The following is a 17,166-nucleotide window of genomic DNA, read 5'->3' on the forward strand; positions in this document are numbered from 1 at the left end:
GAAATTCTTTTTTCTTTTTTTTCTTTTTCTTTCTTCTTTCCTTCCTCCCTCCTTATTTCCTTCCTTCCTTCCTTCTTTCCTCTCTCCCTCCCTTCCTCCCTTCCTTCCCTCCTTCCTTCCTCCCTTCTTTTCTTCCTTCTTTACTCTCTCTTCCTCCCTCCCTCCCTTCTTTTCTTCCTCCCTTCCTCTTTCTCTCCCTCCCTCCCTCCCTCCCTTCCTTCTATTTGCCCTTCCTTCCTCCTTCTTCCCTCCTTCCTTCCTTCTTCCTCCTCCCTCCCTCCCTCCTTCCCTTTCTTCCTCCCTCTCTTCCTCCCTTTCTTCTTCCTTCCTTCCTCCCTCCCTCATTCCTTCCTTCCTCCCTTCTCTTCCTTCCTTCCTCTCCTTCTCTTCCTTCCTTCTCTTGCTTCCTTCTCTTCCTTCCTTCCTTCTTTCCTTCCTTCCTTCCTTCTTTCCTTCCTTCCTTCCTTCCTTCCTTCCTTCCTTCCTTTTTTTCTTCCTCCTTCCCTCCCTCCCTTCTTTCTTTCCTTCCTTCCTTCCTCCCTTCTTTCCTTCTTTCTGTCTCTTTCTTTCTCCCTCCCTCTCTGTTCCCCCCTTTTAAGATACTTTCCATCTGTTCTTGTATAAATCTCTCTTTTTTGGAGGCAGTCTGGGTTAAGTGACTTGCCTGGGGTCACACAGCTATTAAGTATGAGATCAAATTTGAATTCAGGTCCTCCTGCCTCCAGAGCTGCTCTCTATCCACTGTACCACTTAGCTGCCCCAACTTTAGATGATTCTTTAGAGTTACATGGTTCTGAGAAGCATAGAATTGTAGAATATTAAAGTTGGAAGTGAGCTTAGAAAGCTCCCTAGCTACTCTCTATTTTTGTATGTGTCCTCTAAATGCCTAGTTACTTCCAAATGGTTTTCTGATTAGAAAGTACACTCTCTGAGAGCAATTTCTCCTCTTTTAAAAAGCAAAAAGCAACTAGCCCACAACAAGTCAGTGTTTATTTTCCACTGTATCCTCAGAACTGTTTTGGGGATGTATAAAATATGGTTTCCAAAAAAACTCCATCACCTATCTATTATGAAATTCTTCAAATGATATTTTACTAATCAAATCATAGGAGAATATGATTTAGAACTCAAGGTATGGACATCACTGAGATTAACATACCACCTACAATGGATATGATCTTAAGTTTTTGAAGCCTATGATGACAGAGGGCAACTTACACAACTGCCAAATGCATTTGAGTATGGATTTCTATTTATGTCTTCTAAGGATCAGTCTAAGTCAGAGAGGCTCATTACAAACATTGCTCATTTTCCTCAAATGTGGTCCATCTTGACCTCCTCTTTTCTCCAACTTTATTGTCCATCTATAGCACTTGACTACATTTGTATATGCATACATATTATATATCTTGACAGCTGGGTATGTTTTGTGGGTATATGTTAATCTGTAAAATTAGAAATATAATTTGTAAAATAGAAATAGCACTTAACTTACTGGGTTGTCATAAAGATTAAGTGATCTTATGTATAAAAATGTTTTGCAAAGTTTAAAGCATTATATGTATTAGCTATTATTATTATTAGCTGCATTTTCTATAGATTTTTATATTATTTTCATCTATATATTTAGCATATCTTGTTTGAAGAGAGTATTTGAAACTAGATTTTTTTCTACTTAATAAAATGCTTGCAAAAGGCTTTCAGATAATAGACACAATAGGATGTTATGTTCCTTACATCTTTGAGTCATTTACACAACTGTAAAGATGCTATCTTTTACAGAGCCTTTGCCAACTACTTTCATTAAGGATACTCACTGCTTGAGTGGATCTCTTGCAGAAGTAAAATGACATTTCTGTATTGTTAATAGCCTACTTATTAGGCTATTGAGTTTGATCGTCTCTGTTTAGGCTGATCCTACTACTTGGACACAGGTAAACCTATGTTTTATTATTGCAAGGAACATTTTGAGCAAATTGCAATTTAGTTGAGCCTGTCAATTGGGTTATGGATTTGACTTGGTCAAAGACTGTTGCTTTGGTATTTTACAGATACACCGAAATGTCACAGCCATCAATTCTTTTATTATAGCCATCAGTTAACTTACTTGTTAATTTTTGTCAAGTCTCTCAGGTCCAGTAAAAAGAAGAGAGTAAAACACTTAAAAACAATTCCAGTGCTATTTAAATGCTCACTATAAGGAGGAAAATGCCTTACGACTATTTTTTTTCTTCTAAGTCAACCCCAATATAATTCTTAGATGTAAATTCCTTAATTATTTCATATTGATCAAGGGGTCTCTGGTAGTGCTACTTGGACATTTCTCAGGACCTACAGAGTGCAACAATAATAACAATGGCTCCCCCATCCCCTAACTCAAGGTTTAATTACTTGTTCAAGGGTGTCAGAAGGAAGTTTTCCTGGTTGGAATGGATACTTCCAGTGATATGGTCAAGGAGTCAATAAGATACTAGATTTAGAGCTGAAAAGGACCTGAGAAACTACCTAGTTGAATACTTTCATTTTATAGATGAGGAAACCTAAAAGTTTGCCTAAGGTCATGTAGGGAGCATGTCCTCTGACATTAGAGCCACTACTCTTTTCACTATTCTATGAATTAATCGATTAATACATGCTTGTTGGTATTTGCATACAGCCAGCTGGATCTTATCTGGAAGAGAAGTAGGACATTGGTTTTCTTTGGACAGATGCAAGTAATCAGAGATGTGGGCTTGCAAGGAGATGGGGTGATTAAAATTGAGCTTACTAAGAAAAGGAAATAGCAGATGTGAGGAGGTTTGCCTATTTTCCCAAATGAGATTTGTATTCAGTTACTCCATATCACATTTAGAAAAGCAAGAACACATCCTCAGCATTAATGAAACAATTCATTTTATTTATTCTGTAAAGCCTTCTAAGTGCTCATTGAATACATTTTTTTAAAGCAATAACATAGAATGATAATTCCAGCAGAAACAAGTACACTCTCAGCATATTGTGATGCATCCCCTTCCCCACCCAAGCTTCTGACCACTAGTGGGATGGTCTTTCTCTCCTTTGCTTCTTGCTTCATTCTTTAAACTGATTGAAGTGGGAGGTGTATAGGAGAGCAAGCTGGAGAGGTCACATTGGAGAGATGGCACAGGTGCAGATTATATTCCTACCCATGTGTGTTGTGTGATATGCAGAGGAGGTGAGGAGGAAGTTGAAGCCATTATTTTTTTAAAAAGGGATTTGGGTGATTTATGAGCCATTTGCCTAACAGGAAGTTTGCTATCTATGTGTCAGAGGCTGGCACTAGAGCTGGGATTGTTTCTATAAAACCTCGAGCCCAGCACCTTGTGAAATGAAAAGGAAAGAGGGGAGGGAGGGAATCATGGAAGTGAGTCTGTAATTTGTGGGTTTGAGAGAAGTGAGGCTCTTCTAACGCCAAGTTACTGTGGTTTTTTTCAGTCCTATCTAGTAAGTGTCTGAGGCTGGATTTTGAACTCAGGTTTTCCTCATTCCAGCCTCATTGCAGATTATAAGTTCTTTAATAAAGAGCTCCAATTGAAAAGAAAAACCAGTCTTTTCCATAAATAAATTCTTTTGTGCCCAAGACAGATATTTCAGCCAACCAAAAAGCCCATTGTTACATGCCCTCAATCTAGCCTCTATTTCTCTCTGAAAATGTGGATATAATCTGAAGCAGATGATGCTTAAATGAGAAGGAAGGAAAGGTGTGAGAGGAGGAGAAAGGACTGGTCTTTTAGAAAACCCATCCTCTTGTTGACTCAGTTTATAGGACAAATAAATTGGTGGATGACTCTTCCTATATTCCCAAAGTCCTTTGCTTTAAAGAATAGGTTCCTTCAGAAATTTGCAATATGGTTCACCTTGGAGAAAATGCAATCCTGTGATATGGGTTCCAGGATCCCAGTTGAGATGCAGACAAACCTGCTTTCACAATGGATTCAATCAGTGTTTCAGCCTTGAGTTACCAGCATAACCGTGGCTGAAAGGAGCTCCTACCATTTAAAAGGTGTTATTTTTATTGCCTAGGTATTATAGACCTTCTTTATCTCCAACATGATTCAAAACCCTCATGCTTTGGACAAGACTAAGTGTTGGTTTGGGGTGATAAAAAAGCTTAGAATCAGAACAGTTTAGAGTTGGGAAGGAGCTCAACTCTTATTGCATGAGATAAGGAACCTGAGGAAAACCTAAGAAGGTTGGGTAGAATTGGGATTATAATCTGCTTCTCCTGAATACCAGTCTAATGCCTCACCACTTCCCTAAATCCGAGAGAACAGGTAGGTGCTTAGTAATCTCCTGATGACTAATTACTACTGTGGATTTTCATTTTTAGATTTTTGAAACTGGCTTATTTCCTCCTTGGTGTCCTTAAACTGAAGAGTCTGCCTTGAATTTTAAAACTGAATTATTTGCGGGCAGGGGGGTGGGTGGAGTGATGAGTGAATTTCCCAAACTGAATTCTTCAAAATCTAGCTTGTGACAAACAGAAGGTCTAACTAATAATACTATAAGGATTATATATCACATAGTTTAAAATTACTTGTTTCTTGGACGATGATTAGCAATTAAAATTAATTATCATGGATTGCTTGCTGCAAAGGAATATAGAATGCCCAGGAGGGGTTGGTGGAATGGACTTTCTATACGAGAAAGATCTGGCTCTGGAGAACAAAAGGTTTGTTGTGGTTGTGTGGTGGTAGGTTAGGAAACTACATAGGCCTGGTATTTGGTCATGATGGAAGCTCTCCGGTTCCTTTCCTGAGACAAGTAGTGGAGCCGGTTGGCTTCTGGGTAAGTAACTTTGTTGAGTGGTAGCTTGTAGATGGCGGAGTTGTTGGTCGTCAGTAATAGGAAGGTGAGTGCTGACAGACAGAAGGGCCAGGTGCACGGGGGCAATCCAAACTGGAGAGGAGAAATGGGAAAAATAAAAGGATGAGGTTATTTTCATTGACCTTCATGTTTCAGTTCAATAAATATAGATTAATGTTGAAGATGCATGCATAAAATACAATTCCCACCCTCAAGGAGCTTACACTGGGAGGAGAGAAGCATGTGCATAAGTGTTAATGTCAATAATAATATTAATAATAACAATAATTAATAATATTCATTAATAAGTGAAGAAAGGGAAGGAGTAGTGGACAGAAAGCCATGTATCATCAGGAAGATCTGGATTTAGGTTCTGCTTCTATAAAACATTTCCATATTAGCTGTTTTGCAAAAAAAAAAAAAAAAAAAAACACAAACAAAACAATAAGGATAAAAATGATTTAAAAGTATGCTTCAGTCTGCATTCAGAGGTCATCAGTTATCTCTTTGGAGGTAGGTAACATTTTTTATCTTGGGTCCTTTGGAATTAACTTGGTTCATAGTGTTAATCAGAGCAGCTAAGGCATTCATAGTAGATAATCCTTACAATATTGCTGCTACTGCATACAATGTTCTCGTAGGTCTATTCACTTCATTCTGTCTTAGTTCATAAAGGTCCTCTCAGTTTTTTCTGAAATTGTCCTGCTCATCATTTCTTAAAGAGCAATAGTATTCAACTATAATCATATACTACAACTTGTTCAACCATTCTCCAGTTAATGGGCATCCCCTCAATGTCTAATTCTTTGTTACCACAAAAAGAGCTGTTTTAAATATATATGAATATATATTTATGTGTGTATATATTATAATATATGTATATATGTGTATATATTATATACACATTTACATATAGGTCCTTTTGGGGGAAGTCTTTTAATTTCTCAGTGCCCCCAGCACTGAAATATGTCTGAATATTTCTCTGACATGTGTCTCTGAAATATGTCATGAATGTTATTAATCTACATTGGCAAAGGAAATTTCCACTCCAGGAATTATTCCCACTTAGGAAAGCACAGCTCTGGACCAAAGAAAACAATGATTAATCAATAATAGGAGAGGCCCGAGGATGATAGGTGGGAATAGACCAGAAGATCATTTGTTAATGCACTGATGAGGAAAAAAAAAACTTCATTTCCATTTCTTTGGCTCAAAATAATTACCAACATGGGAGAAAATGCTTTCTGGAATTGAAAGGGAACCATTATAAAATTTTCCAGCCAAACTGAGCTCACACATCACTTTAATACTGTCTTGATTCTAGACTTTTGTTCAAACAATTCCATATGTTCAACATGTCCTCCCTTTAGCCTTTTAAAAAAAATTCTTCTACCTAGCTTTTTTTAAAAATTGAATTTTTAAGATTCATTAAATTAAAACTTTAAAAAAGTTGAATTGCTAACTCTTGTTTTTTTAACATCCCCATGTAATGACGACTTCCCCATTTAACCTGTTATATTAATCCCACCTTTGTCAATATGAAAAAGTTAAGTAAAGCCAACTGATTCAATGAGTCTGACAGCATATGCAACATTCCTCACCTGTTGGTCTCCCGTCACTCTACCAAGAAGAGGAAAGCATGTGTCATCATCTATTCTGTCATTGATTATACCCACTTTAAAAATATATGCCCGGCTTTCTTAAAATGTATCATTTAAAAAAAAAATCAAATTTTCTTTTTTGTAGTGAATTTCTCTTCAATATGAAAAGAACATGAGGTTTGTACTATATAAGAAATTGTGAACTATATATACAGTTGATTTTTAAAGACATGTATGGAAGTAACAAAACTTGGCTATTTGTGTCCTCTTGTGTACTTTTTTATTTTGTTCTCTGCATTAATTTTTTTTTTTGTATATTTATTCCTACCCTCTGACTTCCATTCTCTTTTGCCTTAAGTAGAAGGCCTTTCTTTGTACAAATGTGTATGGAGCTACTCGAATGCTACCTCTTCTATCACATGTGGCTCTCCCCAGCCAGCTGATAATGTCCTTTTCTTATTAGCCATCATTTAGTATCTTGTGATTTTTATGTACTTATAACTTAGATAATTTTTCTATTTGTCACAACTTTTTATTGATTGTAAACTTCCTTAGGACAAGGGTCATATTTTAACCTCAGTGTCCAAGGTTGGTTCTCTGAAGAGAATACTACTGAATGGATTGCATAAAATTCATTAGTAGTGATGATCTGCATTTTACAAACTAAAAGCCATTTCAAAACATACAGTAGAACATAAGATGTCTTTTATTACATGGTCTGAAATATGCTAAAAGTCAAATAACATCACTCCAATTCCATGTATGTGTAGTAATACAAACTTGTTACAATAATCAAACGACTGATGAGTCCTGCCCCATGCACTAAGCATATATCAGCATTATAAAAGGATCCCACTGCATTTTTTTTTTAGAACTTTCTGGTCTTTACTGATACATATCAATGGTATTTATAATTAAAAATCTGTGAAAAGATTAAAAAGTTTTATGAAAAAGGGAAAATTACCAGTGTATGGCCAGCAACATCCCTACTAAGTGACTCAAATACAGCACTACCTGGGAATTAAGGAGACTCATCTTCCAGAGTTCAAAATTGACTTCAGACATTTACCAACTGTGTGATCTGGGCAGGTCTCTTAATCTGTTTGCCTTAGTTTCCTCATCTGTAAAATGAGCTGAAGAAAGAAATAGCAAACCAGTCCAGTATCTTAGCCAAGAAAAACCAAATGTGGTCACACAGAGTTGGAAATGAATGGACAACAACATCCCTACTCAGAATATCTACTTGTGTTTGATTTAGGGGTAGGATGAGGATAGGAACTCTATTTTATTGATACAGGAAACTTGCTCTATTAATGCAAATCAGTAGCTAATTTAATAAACATTTATTATAATTATTATATCACAATACTATAGGATATAATACTAGGATTGGTCCTGGAATTCTGGGAAATATAAAGGATTATAAGGATAAAATAGGACTTAAAATAGCATGAAGCAATTAGAGAACAATTCAAAAACAGAATTCAAAGCTCTGTTCTATTGTGGATTTTATATTTTGTTTTTTCTCAATTTCTCATTAATTTTAAAACTCTCAAGCGACAGACTATAGTCTTAAACTTCTTTGTCTTTAGCAAACTTTCTTGCACATAATAGGTATTCAATTAATATCTATAAAGAAAGTTGATATAATTAATATCTGTGAAGCAAGGTAATATAGTAGAAAGAATACTAAATGAAGAATCCAATTAGATAACCTAGGTTCAAGGCTCACTTCTGATAGTTTTATCTCTGTGACCTGCCTATTAGCCTTTCTGAAGCTGTTTCTTCTTCTGTAAATATATACTTGCTTCTGGCAATTTGGGGATTGCCAATCTATAATTTAGAAAGCTTAAAGACTTGCCTGGAGCTAAAAGAGTTTAAGAGATTTTCTTATAGTCACATGGATCAAATGTCTTAAGTAGGAATTTGAAACAAGGTCTTCCTAACCAAAGGTTGATAACTTGGGATCATCTCATGTCTGTAAAATGGACACTAATAATTTCATTTTACCTAATTTGAAGCAATGGGAATTAAATGTGAGAATGGATGTAAAAGCTCACTGTAATCATAAAGTACTGCAGAAATGTTGTGGATTTTATCTGGGGGAATAAAAGTGACCAATGGTTTATGTATTTGTCAAGATATAGATAGTTCTTTGAGGTCAGGGAGCTTTTTGCATTCATAAAAAACATATTTTTTGAGGGGATCTGTAATTTTATCAGTTTGGGGAGCTATGGATTAAAAAGCTCATTCCTTTTAAGGTAGCTCATGAGTTTACCTAAGCTGCTCTTGATAGGCTGTTCTTGCCCAACATGGAGTTGTTTTTTTGGGGGGGTTTTGGCTGTGTTTTATTTCAACATTTGGGCTCAAATGGAGATAGCTGATTGCAATTTATTCTCCCACACTCTTTTGTTTGGTCAGAGGTGGGTAAGTTGTACTGGAATTCTTACCCATCCTTGAATCACTGAATGGTTGTTGTCACAGACAAACTGAGATCTGGGAAAGCCCTTAGCTTAGCAAGACTAAAATCTCCTGTTGCATCTGCGACCACCTCCAGTTGTCCTGACCTATGTCTTGCTCCCAGACTTCAGTGACTTTGGAGGAGAGAGTGAGACAGATGACTTCAAGCAGCTCTGGCTCACATAAATCCAATTTACTTTAAAGTCAAGATTTCATCCTTCTGATGTCATCGGTCCCCTAGGAGAATGAAGGGAGAACAACAGAAGCCCCTGTAGACAATACCTCATAATTTTGCTACCTAAGGGAGGGAATGAGTGTGTGTATGTGTACACCTGACATACTAGTAGTATAAATGTAGGGAGAGGATAGAAAAAATGAAACACTATAGTTAAAAAGTGTAAAAGGAATCTATGATCTTCAAGGCATTCTGGGATTTGTATTTAGAACAAAAGCATTCCCTCCCAGAGTTGGCAAAGATTAAGAGGGAATGCTTATTTCTCAAAACTACAACTCTTAGGAGTTTGAGATCTAAGGGCCTTCTATTACAGAAGCTAGAGAAACAATGAGAAATGAATTCAGGTGGATCCTACCTTAAACAAACCCAATACATTCAAATCTTTAAGGAAAAGACAAATTAAGGAGTGACTTTAGGATTAAGGAATTAAGGAATGAAGAGTGAAAGAAAAGAGTTCTAGAAAAGAGTTTCCTACTCGATTTAAATAGATTGTTCTGCTGTGTTTAAAATGGAATCTGGTCAAAAATTCAATTAGACAAAGTATGAGAGTGTGTCTGCTGTATGGGGGAGAGCGCAGCACACCAATATACATGTGCTGAAGATTTGGGGGGGCAAATACAGATGATGAGAAGTAAGCAGGGGTGGGGGGTAATAGATAAGACTGAAAAGGTCAGAATGAATGCAGAGGAGAGACTAGTTTGAGGTAGGACATTCCAGGTGACTGTGCTGATCTCAGATCAACTTACCACAGATAACATGTTGGTGAGGGCAGCTCCCAGGTAGGCTGCAAACAGTGCTGAGAAAAGATGAGAATGGAAAAGTGATGAGTAAATGTTTCATTGGCTTTTGCCTTAGTCTTTGAATAAGGTTTCCCAACATCTGCAAAGGCATTGACTCTCATTGGATCTGAGGCTGACAGAATTTAGTGATAAAATGATATTGATAAAATTTGTAGCCATTTTTTACATATGAAGAAATTGAGGCTTCCAGAGATCTAAAGCCTGGAGATATGTAATCACTTTCCCTAAGTCACATAGATAAAATATAGAGCTGATATTCATGAACTCTAGTTCTTTTCCCTTATATTTGCTTTATTTCTCTTGCCAGACCAAAAATGAAAGAAAAAAAAAGATCCTAATTTTTTTTTTTTTATTGTTTGGCAACTTTGAAAAGATTTGCATTACACAGAAAGAGGTAAATCTGATAAGAAGTCATATGTACTTTTTAAAAAGGCCCCAAATTCAGTAGTGAGAGCTCTCTTAAGTCTCACCTTTTTGTATTCTGTTAAAAGCACTTTTAATCGCTTCAACTCTAAGAAAAATTTTATTATAAGTTAGGGTAAATGGATCCCAAGGCTCTCAGCTGGAATCCTTTATTAGGAACCATTAATAAACTATATGTTTTATTAATATATAAATAGGCTTATTAATATACTAATATAGTGTTCATATTAATATATAAATATGTTATATGGCTATATTAAATATATTTATTAACATAGATTATACACATGAATATTATTTACAAAAGTATATATATTTATACATATCCATATCTATAAACCCTAAAGAAAAACAGTAGCAGCAGTGAAAGTACAGATTACTAAAATAGTTCTCTTTATAATCCAAGTCTGTAGCCCTGCTTTTTTTCTCTTTCCCTGACTTATCAGTCAGGGATATGTCAAAGATAGTACTAGTGTGCCCATAGGAAATAAACTAAAAACACAAAATGAGTGGCTTCTGATCAGAAATAGGTTAGTAAATGTTAAACAACCAGTTCTATGGGAGAAAAAAGGATACAGGCTACTCTCACATTTAATCTGAATTACTAACATTTTCCCATGACTTTCGCAAGTTTTCAAAATCAACAAAATAATAACTCAAATACTGATTTATAGTGTTTCCTGATTTACAAGATGTAAATGCTCACACCGAAAATTAAACAATCAACTCTTTATAGCTTGTTCAAGCTAGATCGAAAACATTCCTGCTTGTAGTGTAGGAAAGTCATGGGAAGGAGGTTAGGAAGTTTAATTAAAATAAGAGTAAATTGATCTCTTTAAAGAGCTAAAAAGGACACCCAGGGACCATCTAGTCCAATCACCTCACTTTATAGTAAAAGAAACTGATGATTGGGGAGGACTTGCCTAGCACCCCAGAGATAAATAAGCATCAGAGGTGGAATTTGAACCCAGGTCTTCTGTCTTCAGAGTCAGTGTTCTTCTCACTGTACCATGCTCAGGCATTTATTCATTCAGATTTTTTGACTAAAATTTATCAAAGGGATAGTAAGGACTGAGATCCGAATGCTGAGGAAGGAAGGGAAGAGTTGGGATGCAAAAATTAGTCTCTGTAATTGTTGGAATAAGAGAGAGTTTATGAAAGTTGATAGAGCTCTAGCTTTAAAGTTAAGAAGCATGCCTCTGATAATAGGTAAGAAGAGTAAATGGGGGCAAAAACTTAACCTCTTTGAATCCCAGGTAATGCTAATGCATTGTATAAAGATTACTAAACGTGGAAGTTAGACATTTTCCCCTTAGGCTCTTTTAAATCAATGAAGTCATAAGTTTGGACCCTTCCTAAGTCCCAAATGGAAAAAAAAATTCTTTTAAGTCCCAGTTACATACAGCTCAGACCTATCTACTATGCAGTTTCCTTGGATAGTATTGGAGGTTCTGATGAGAAACAAAGGAAGCTTCTCAAAGGGTCATTTTCCTGGCTCAGGGTTTGGTTCTCACTCGTTTTTTCTGCTTTTTGCTCTATCTGCAACCTGGAACCATGGGGGTGCTTAATCCTCCACAAAATGAATGAGTCATTTTCTGTTAGGGGATGCCTCTTAGAAGTTCAGAGGAATTCCCCTAAATGGGATTGTATAGAAATGGAGCAACTTTTGGAGTTCTCCTTGTACCAATGTCTTACTAAATTTAGCAAAACATCACATAAAGCAGTTACAAAGCTAAGGCTGCAATCCCTGTTCTGTGATTTCCTAGTTTATCTCTTGTCCACTGTCTATACTCTCCTCCACCAATACTTTCAGGGGCTCTTTGGTAAGTAGCTACACTTTGGGGTCCTTTTAAACAGTGCATCAGGTTACATTTCTTCTTTATTTTCAGTATGTATTAAAAATTACTGCCTTATGCTTCCAGGTCTTTTGGGTTGTTAACTTCCAGTGTAACATCATCTTTTCCCCAGTCCCTTCCACCCCATCTACTCCTCTCCCCACTCTTTAAAAAATTATAGTCAGAAAACTGATGAGTCCCTTTACTTTAAAGATTAGAAATCTTTTGAGTACTGTGCAGATAAATTTTTATGATGTTTAAATATAGCATTTATATATGTTAAGAGCCTTTTTAAAATGACTATCTGATAAATCAACTGGTTATGGGTCTCAGTTTCAAGTCATTGCTGTGACCCAGTTAAAAGATTCAACAAGAAAGGTTATTTGCTGCAAACTTCAGGGAAAGTTCTTTTCAAAGCTTTTACATATATTTAGACTTCAGATTTTTTTTTTAAACAATCAGGGTTAAGTGACTTGCCCAAGATCACACAGCTTGTAAGTATCTAAAGCTGTACTGAGATAGGTCCTCAGTACGAAGGACCTATCTATTCATTAAATGGTTCTTTAGACATAATTTTAAGACTTATACAGTTCAAATCACAGAATGTCAAGGTTGGAAATGATTTAGAAAACTCAAATGTTTAATTAAGACCCATAGAGGGAACATAAATCATCATATTGTGTATTGGGTATGGGCAATTAGAACTAGAATCTAGACATGGCAAAATGAAAAGAGCTTTGGGTTTGAGCTCAGAGGACTCAAATTTAAATACTGGCTCTGTCACTTATCTATGGGATATTGAGTAAATAACTTCTATTCTCTGGCTTGACTGTTCTTGCCTGCAAAATGAAGGTGTTGAACCAAATGATTTCCAGGATCTCTTATACTTCTAGGGATCCCATGATCTTCTGATCCCTGACTGCAGGTCCTTTTTAATTTTCTATATTGCCAAACATTTATCCTCATTCTAACTGAGGAGACAAAAATGATGAGGGAGAAGATTCATGACTCCAGTATCAAAATATGGTTTGGCCTCCCTTGCCTAGCCATAATTTAGGTATCTGGTCCTTACAAGGATTGATAATAAAGAATTTTGTCTTTGTAGCTTTCTAGTTCATAAATGAAAGCTGTCTAATTTTGAAGAATTATGCCTTGAATTAGGTTGCTTTTCGGGATGAAGTGACTCAACTTCCTTTGAAGATAGTGGGAACATCTGCAGTGGAAGAGCAGTGCAGAAAATAGGAAGATGTGATGAATGAATAGTTATTGATTTGTATGGTTAAGAGCATAAGTTGAATTGGAGAAGGAAGGTTAACCTGTTGCATTTTGTATTCTGAAGGATCAGTGGAATTTGGCCAGTCAGAAAATAGAACTTTCTATCAATGGACACTTTTAAGACTCTGCTTGGAGGTATTTTGTGACTAAAAATACCAGAAAAAATTTTCAAACCATCAGAGTTATTTAATAATATTTGCTGCCTGAGAAAGCAATAGCTGTAACTATAGACTATTTTTCAGGTTTTAGATATGAAGGGCCTTGTTTTCCTTATCTGTAAAATGGGAAAATTGGATCAGATTGTGTGTGTGTGTGTGTGTGTGTGTGTGTGTGTGTGTGTGTTGTGGTTCCAATTGGCAATTTAGGGAAGCCTAAGCCCCTTTTCTCAGAATTATGGGTTAAGGAGGGGAATTTAAAAAAAACAATTTAAAAATAAAATAATTGAAAGAAATACTCATTTTGAGTTAAAAGTTAGTGAAAATAAAGATGTAATTTTGTTGCCATTCAATTTCTTAGACCCCTTGGAGGGATGTCTAAAGACCCCAGGTCTTTCCCCTTGTTAATGACCGAAAATCCCTTTTGGAAATTAGCTTGTCAGTAGCATAACAAAATCTTTGCCTCTTGATTTGAAAATGGCCCAAGCCTACAAATCCTTTTCAGCACCTAGCAATATCAGCCTCAGACCCAATCTACTTTTGGTGTCCTATCCTAGCTCCCCAATATTTGGTGGCCCATACAAGGAGAGTCCTGAAACCCCAATATATTTTGGGGAATTCAGTGCTTCTAAATCCCATATCCCATCTGTAATCTTAGATTAATCACTTGGTCTTTCTAGGATTCAGCAATCACCTAGGAATGAATATCCAAACCTAATCCCAGGTTAGGTGGCACAGTGGATGGAGCCCTGGGCTTACAATTGGGAAAATTCACCTTCTGAGTTCGGATTTGGTCTCAGAAACTTACTAGCTATGTGACCCCAGGAAAGAAAGACACTTAACCCTGTTTGTCTCAGATCCCTCATCTGTAAAATGAGAGGAAAATGGCAAACCACTCCAGTATCTTTGTCAAGAAAACCTCAAAAAGGGTCATGAGGAGTCGGGTCATAACTGAAACGAGTAAAAAACCAAACAGGTATGTCTTATAATTTAATATGATTTTGTAGCTCATTTTTGTGCACTGAATCATGTTTTCCATGTGCTGGAGGAATTTGCTTTTTAAAGCAATGCTACCAGGAATTCTTTTGGAAAGGAAAGAATCCCTTTGTAAAGCAAACAATTTTTCCCCGAAAGAACTTTTGTGTAAATTAAAATGTAACTGGGAAATATTTAACAAAATAAATAAAAGTATAAGAGATACATAATAATATCAGATTTTGAAACTAAGTCAAATATGCTACATCATTGTTACATGTTTATTATAAACTAGGGATTGTTACCCTGACCGCGCCAATTTGGTCTGTAATAGCCCTATAAGGTAGGCATGCCTTTTCCCAGGTAGAGAAATCTGTAGAGGATTTGTATAAATCAGATTTATTTAAATGATCCATGTTTACTCAGTACTTTGAAGTTTGAAAAGTGCTTTGGTCATATAGGTAGGTAGGATAGAGTCTTGTGAATCTTATTTTGCAAAGGAAGAAACTGAATTGTAGAAAGATCAAAGGGCTCACTCATGATTGAGTCTGGTCAGTGGCTTCTTGCCTCCATGTCCACTCTTTTTTTGTACAACACCGTGCTTCAAATAACCACACACACCCCAACATACAGCAGTCCCACAAAGGGAATTAGGTTTAGGTACCTACCACAGGTGATTGCAAGGAGGTGTGTCTGCCAGGTGATGACATAGAACATTCCTCCTATTGCTATGCAGGCCAGTGTACTGTTGTATCCCCATAGGCCAAAGTAGATTGACTCAAAAGGTGTTGCCAGAGTGAGGGCTGGAAGAAAAAAAACAGACATTTATATTATCTAGTACATCTAGGTACAGCTGGTACATATAGGGCCACTTTGGCGATAGAGCAGTGCCACTGAACAATTTATTATTTTTATATTTTCTATCTGTTTTTCTTTGCACATTCCAGAGCCAGTGATACCTTAGGAAATTTAAGCTTGGGGTTTCATTCAATATTAATGCAGTTGAAGAGAGAACAATTGACAGTGGGCTCTGTAAGGGCTGGCGTTAGTTATAGCATGATTGCCCAAAGAGTAACCTTTCAGGAATATAGATAAGGCTTCTTGGTCCCCAAAATATTTGTTTTATTTGAGAGATGATCACTAAAAATTCTTGTAATCCTGATAGATACCATTTTATTCTATAAATAGAGAAAAAACTTTGAATTCAGAAATAAAAAAAATATACTAAGTTGTAAATGACTGATATATACTGAAAACGGGGGAAGGGCAAGGCTAGACAGCCTAAAGACTGGCTAGGTACTTGAAGTGGACTGTGGGGGTATTCTCAGAGAATGAATATCCAAAGAAACTGGAGACTGGAATATTAAAAGGGAATATCACCTCACTAACCTCATAATTTTGTTAAAGAGTTACCCTGGGTACCAATGTTCTCCCTGATCATTGGTGATGGGTGAACAACAAGACCATACCTGCTAACATCCCCATGGTAGATCCAATTGCAGCGTGCAAACAAATAAGTGGTGAAGATATGAAAAGAGCTATCAGGAAAATGCCTCCAGTCCAGGGGTTATCACAGCCATACACCTGACCAATTCCAACTGGAATGGCTCTCAAAAGCTGTAAGCATCATACAATAACATGCTTATTATACAGGTAGATGATATAGCAGAATTCAATTACAGTGAAAGAAGACTCACCATAAAATGGAAATTCTACTAAACTAGAAGGCTGGACTTTCAAGTTCTAGGTCTGACTTTCTCACCAAAGAGTGTGTGGCCTTAGACAAGTCATTTTCTCAGAGACTAATTTTTCTCCTCTTCAAACTGAAGAGAGGGTAGATTATAATATTTAAAAAATATCTATAATTTAGGATGGCATATTTCACTATCATTTTTCATATAGTTTTTTTGGGAGGGAAGAAGGAGGAAATTGGGATTAAATGATTTGTTCAGGCTTACACAATTAATAAGTGTTTGAGGGTGGATTTGAACTCTCATCTTCTCAACTTCAGAGTTGGTTTATTTAATTTATTTCAATCAAATAAAACGTAATAAGAATGCAAACTTTTAATCTCAAATTTTTGGAGGATTTACATGCCTAGGTCTCTCATTTAAAGCAGTGGTGTAAAACGTGAGTAGAAAAAGAGGCCATTAATGAATAAGAAAGAATCCCTAGTGTGGCATAGTGACTTAGTTTTAAAATGTAATATTAGCTGTCTTTCATTATGCTTTATTAAAAATTTTTTTTGTTTGTGTTAAATATTCCCCAACTACATTTTAATCTGATTCAGACCACCAGGGAGAGTATTGGCACCTTCTACATGAATTTGACATCTTTGATGTAAAAAATACAAAGAAAGGGCTGTGTAGTAAGTTCCACAGCCCACTCCCTCCCCCAAAATGAGTGGAACTATTTAACTTAAGGATTTTGTGTTACATTACACCACTCAAAATCAAAGTGTGTTAAAGCTGAAAGCAGTCTCATGCTATCTTCTCTAACACTCTCACTTTACAGATGAGAAACTGAAATAATAAAGTAACTTATCCATAGTGGAATAATAGAGCCCTATCTGGGAAAGAGGTC

General features: G+C 36.2%; 1 protein-coding gene and 1 long non-coding RNA gene across 2 annotated transcripts in view; one reads left to right on the plus strand and one right to left on the minus strand.

The window, feature by feature from the left end:
- LOC127543544 (uncharacterized) overlaps positions 1–17,166 on the plus strand; it is a 173,656-nt gene that overhangs the window by 6,291 nt on the left and 150,199 nt on the right. The window lies entirely within an intron of this gene.
- Positions 2,876–17,166, minus strand: part of LOC127543543 (urea transporter 2) — a 31,535-nt gene continuing 17,244 nt past the window's right edge. The window contains exons 7-10 of the mRNA XM_051969689.1: positions 16,053–16,200; positions 15,252–15,386; positions 9,867–9,916; positions 2,876–4,917 (exon numbers count right to left, since the gene is read on the minus strand). Coding sequence (XP_051825649.1) covers positions 4,717–4,917; positions 9,867–9,916; positions 15,252–15,386; positions 16,053–16,200 — 534 coding nt within the window. The 3' untranslated portion in view covers positions 2,876–4,716. The remainder of the gene's footprint in view (positions 4,918–9,866; positions 9,917–15,251; positions 15,387–16,052; positions 16,201–17,166) is intronic.

The sequence above is a fragment of the Antechinus flavipes genome, chromosome 1 (genome assembly GCF_016432865.1).
Source record: "Antechinus flavipes isolate AdamAnt ecotype Samford, QLD, Australia chromosome 1, AdamAnt_v2, whole genome shotgun sequence".
NCBI classification, from domain to species: Eukaryota; Metazoa; Chordata; class Mammalia; order Dasyuromorphia; family Dasyuridae; genus Antechinus; species Antechinus flavipes.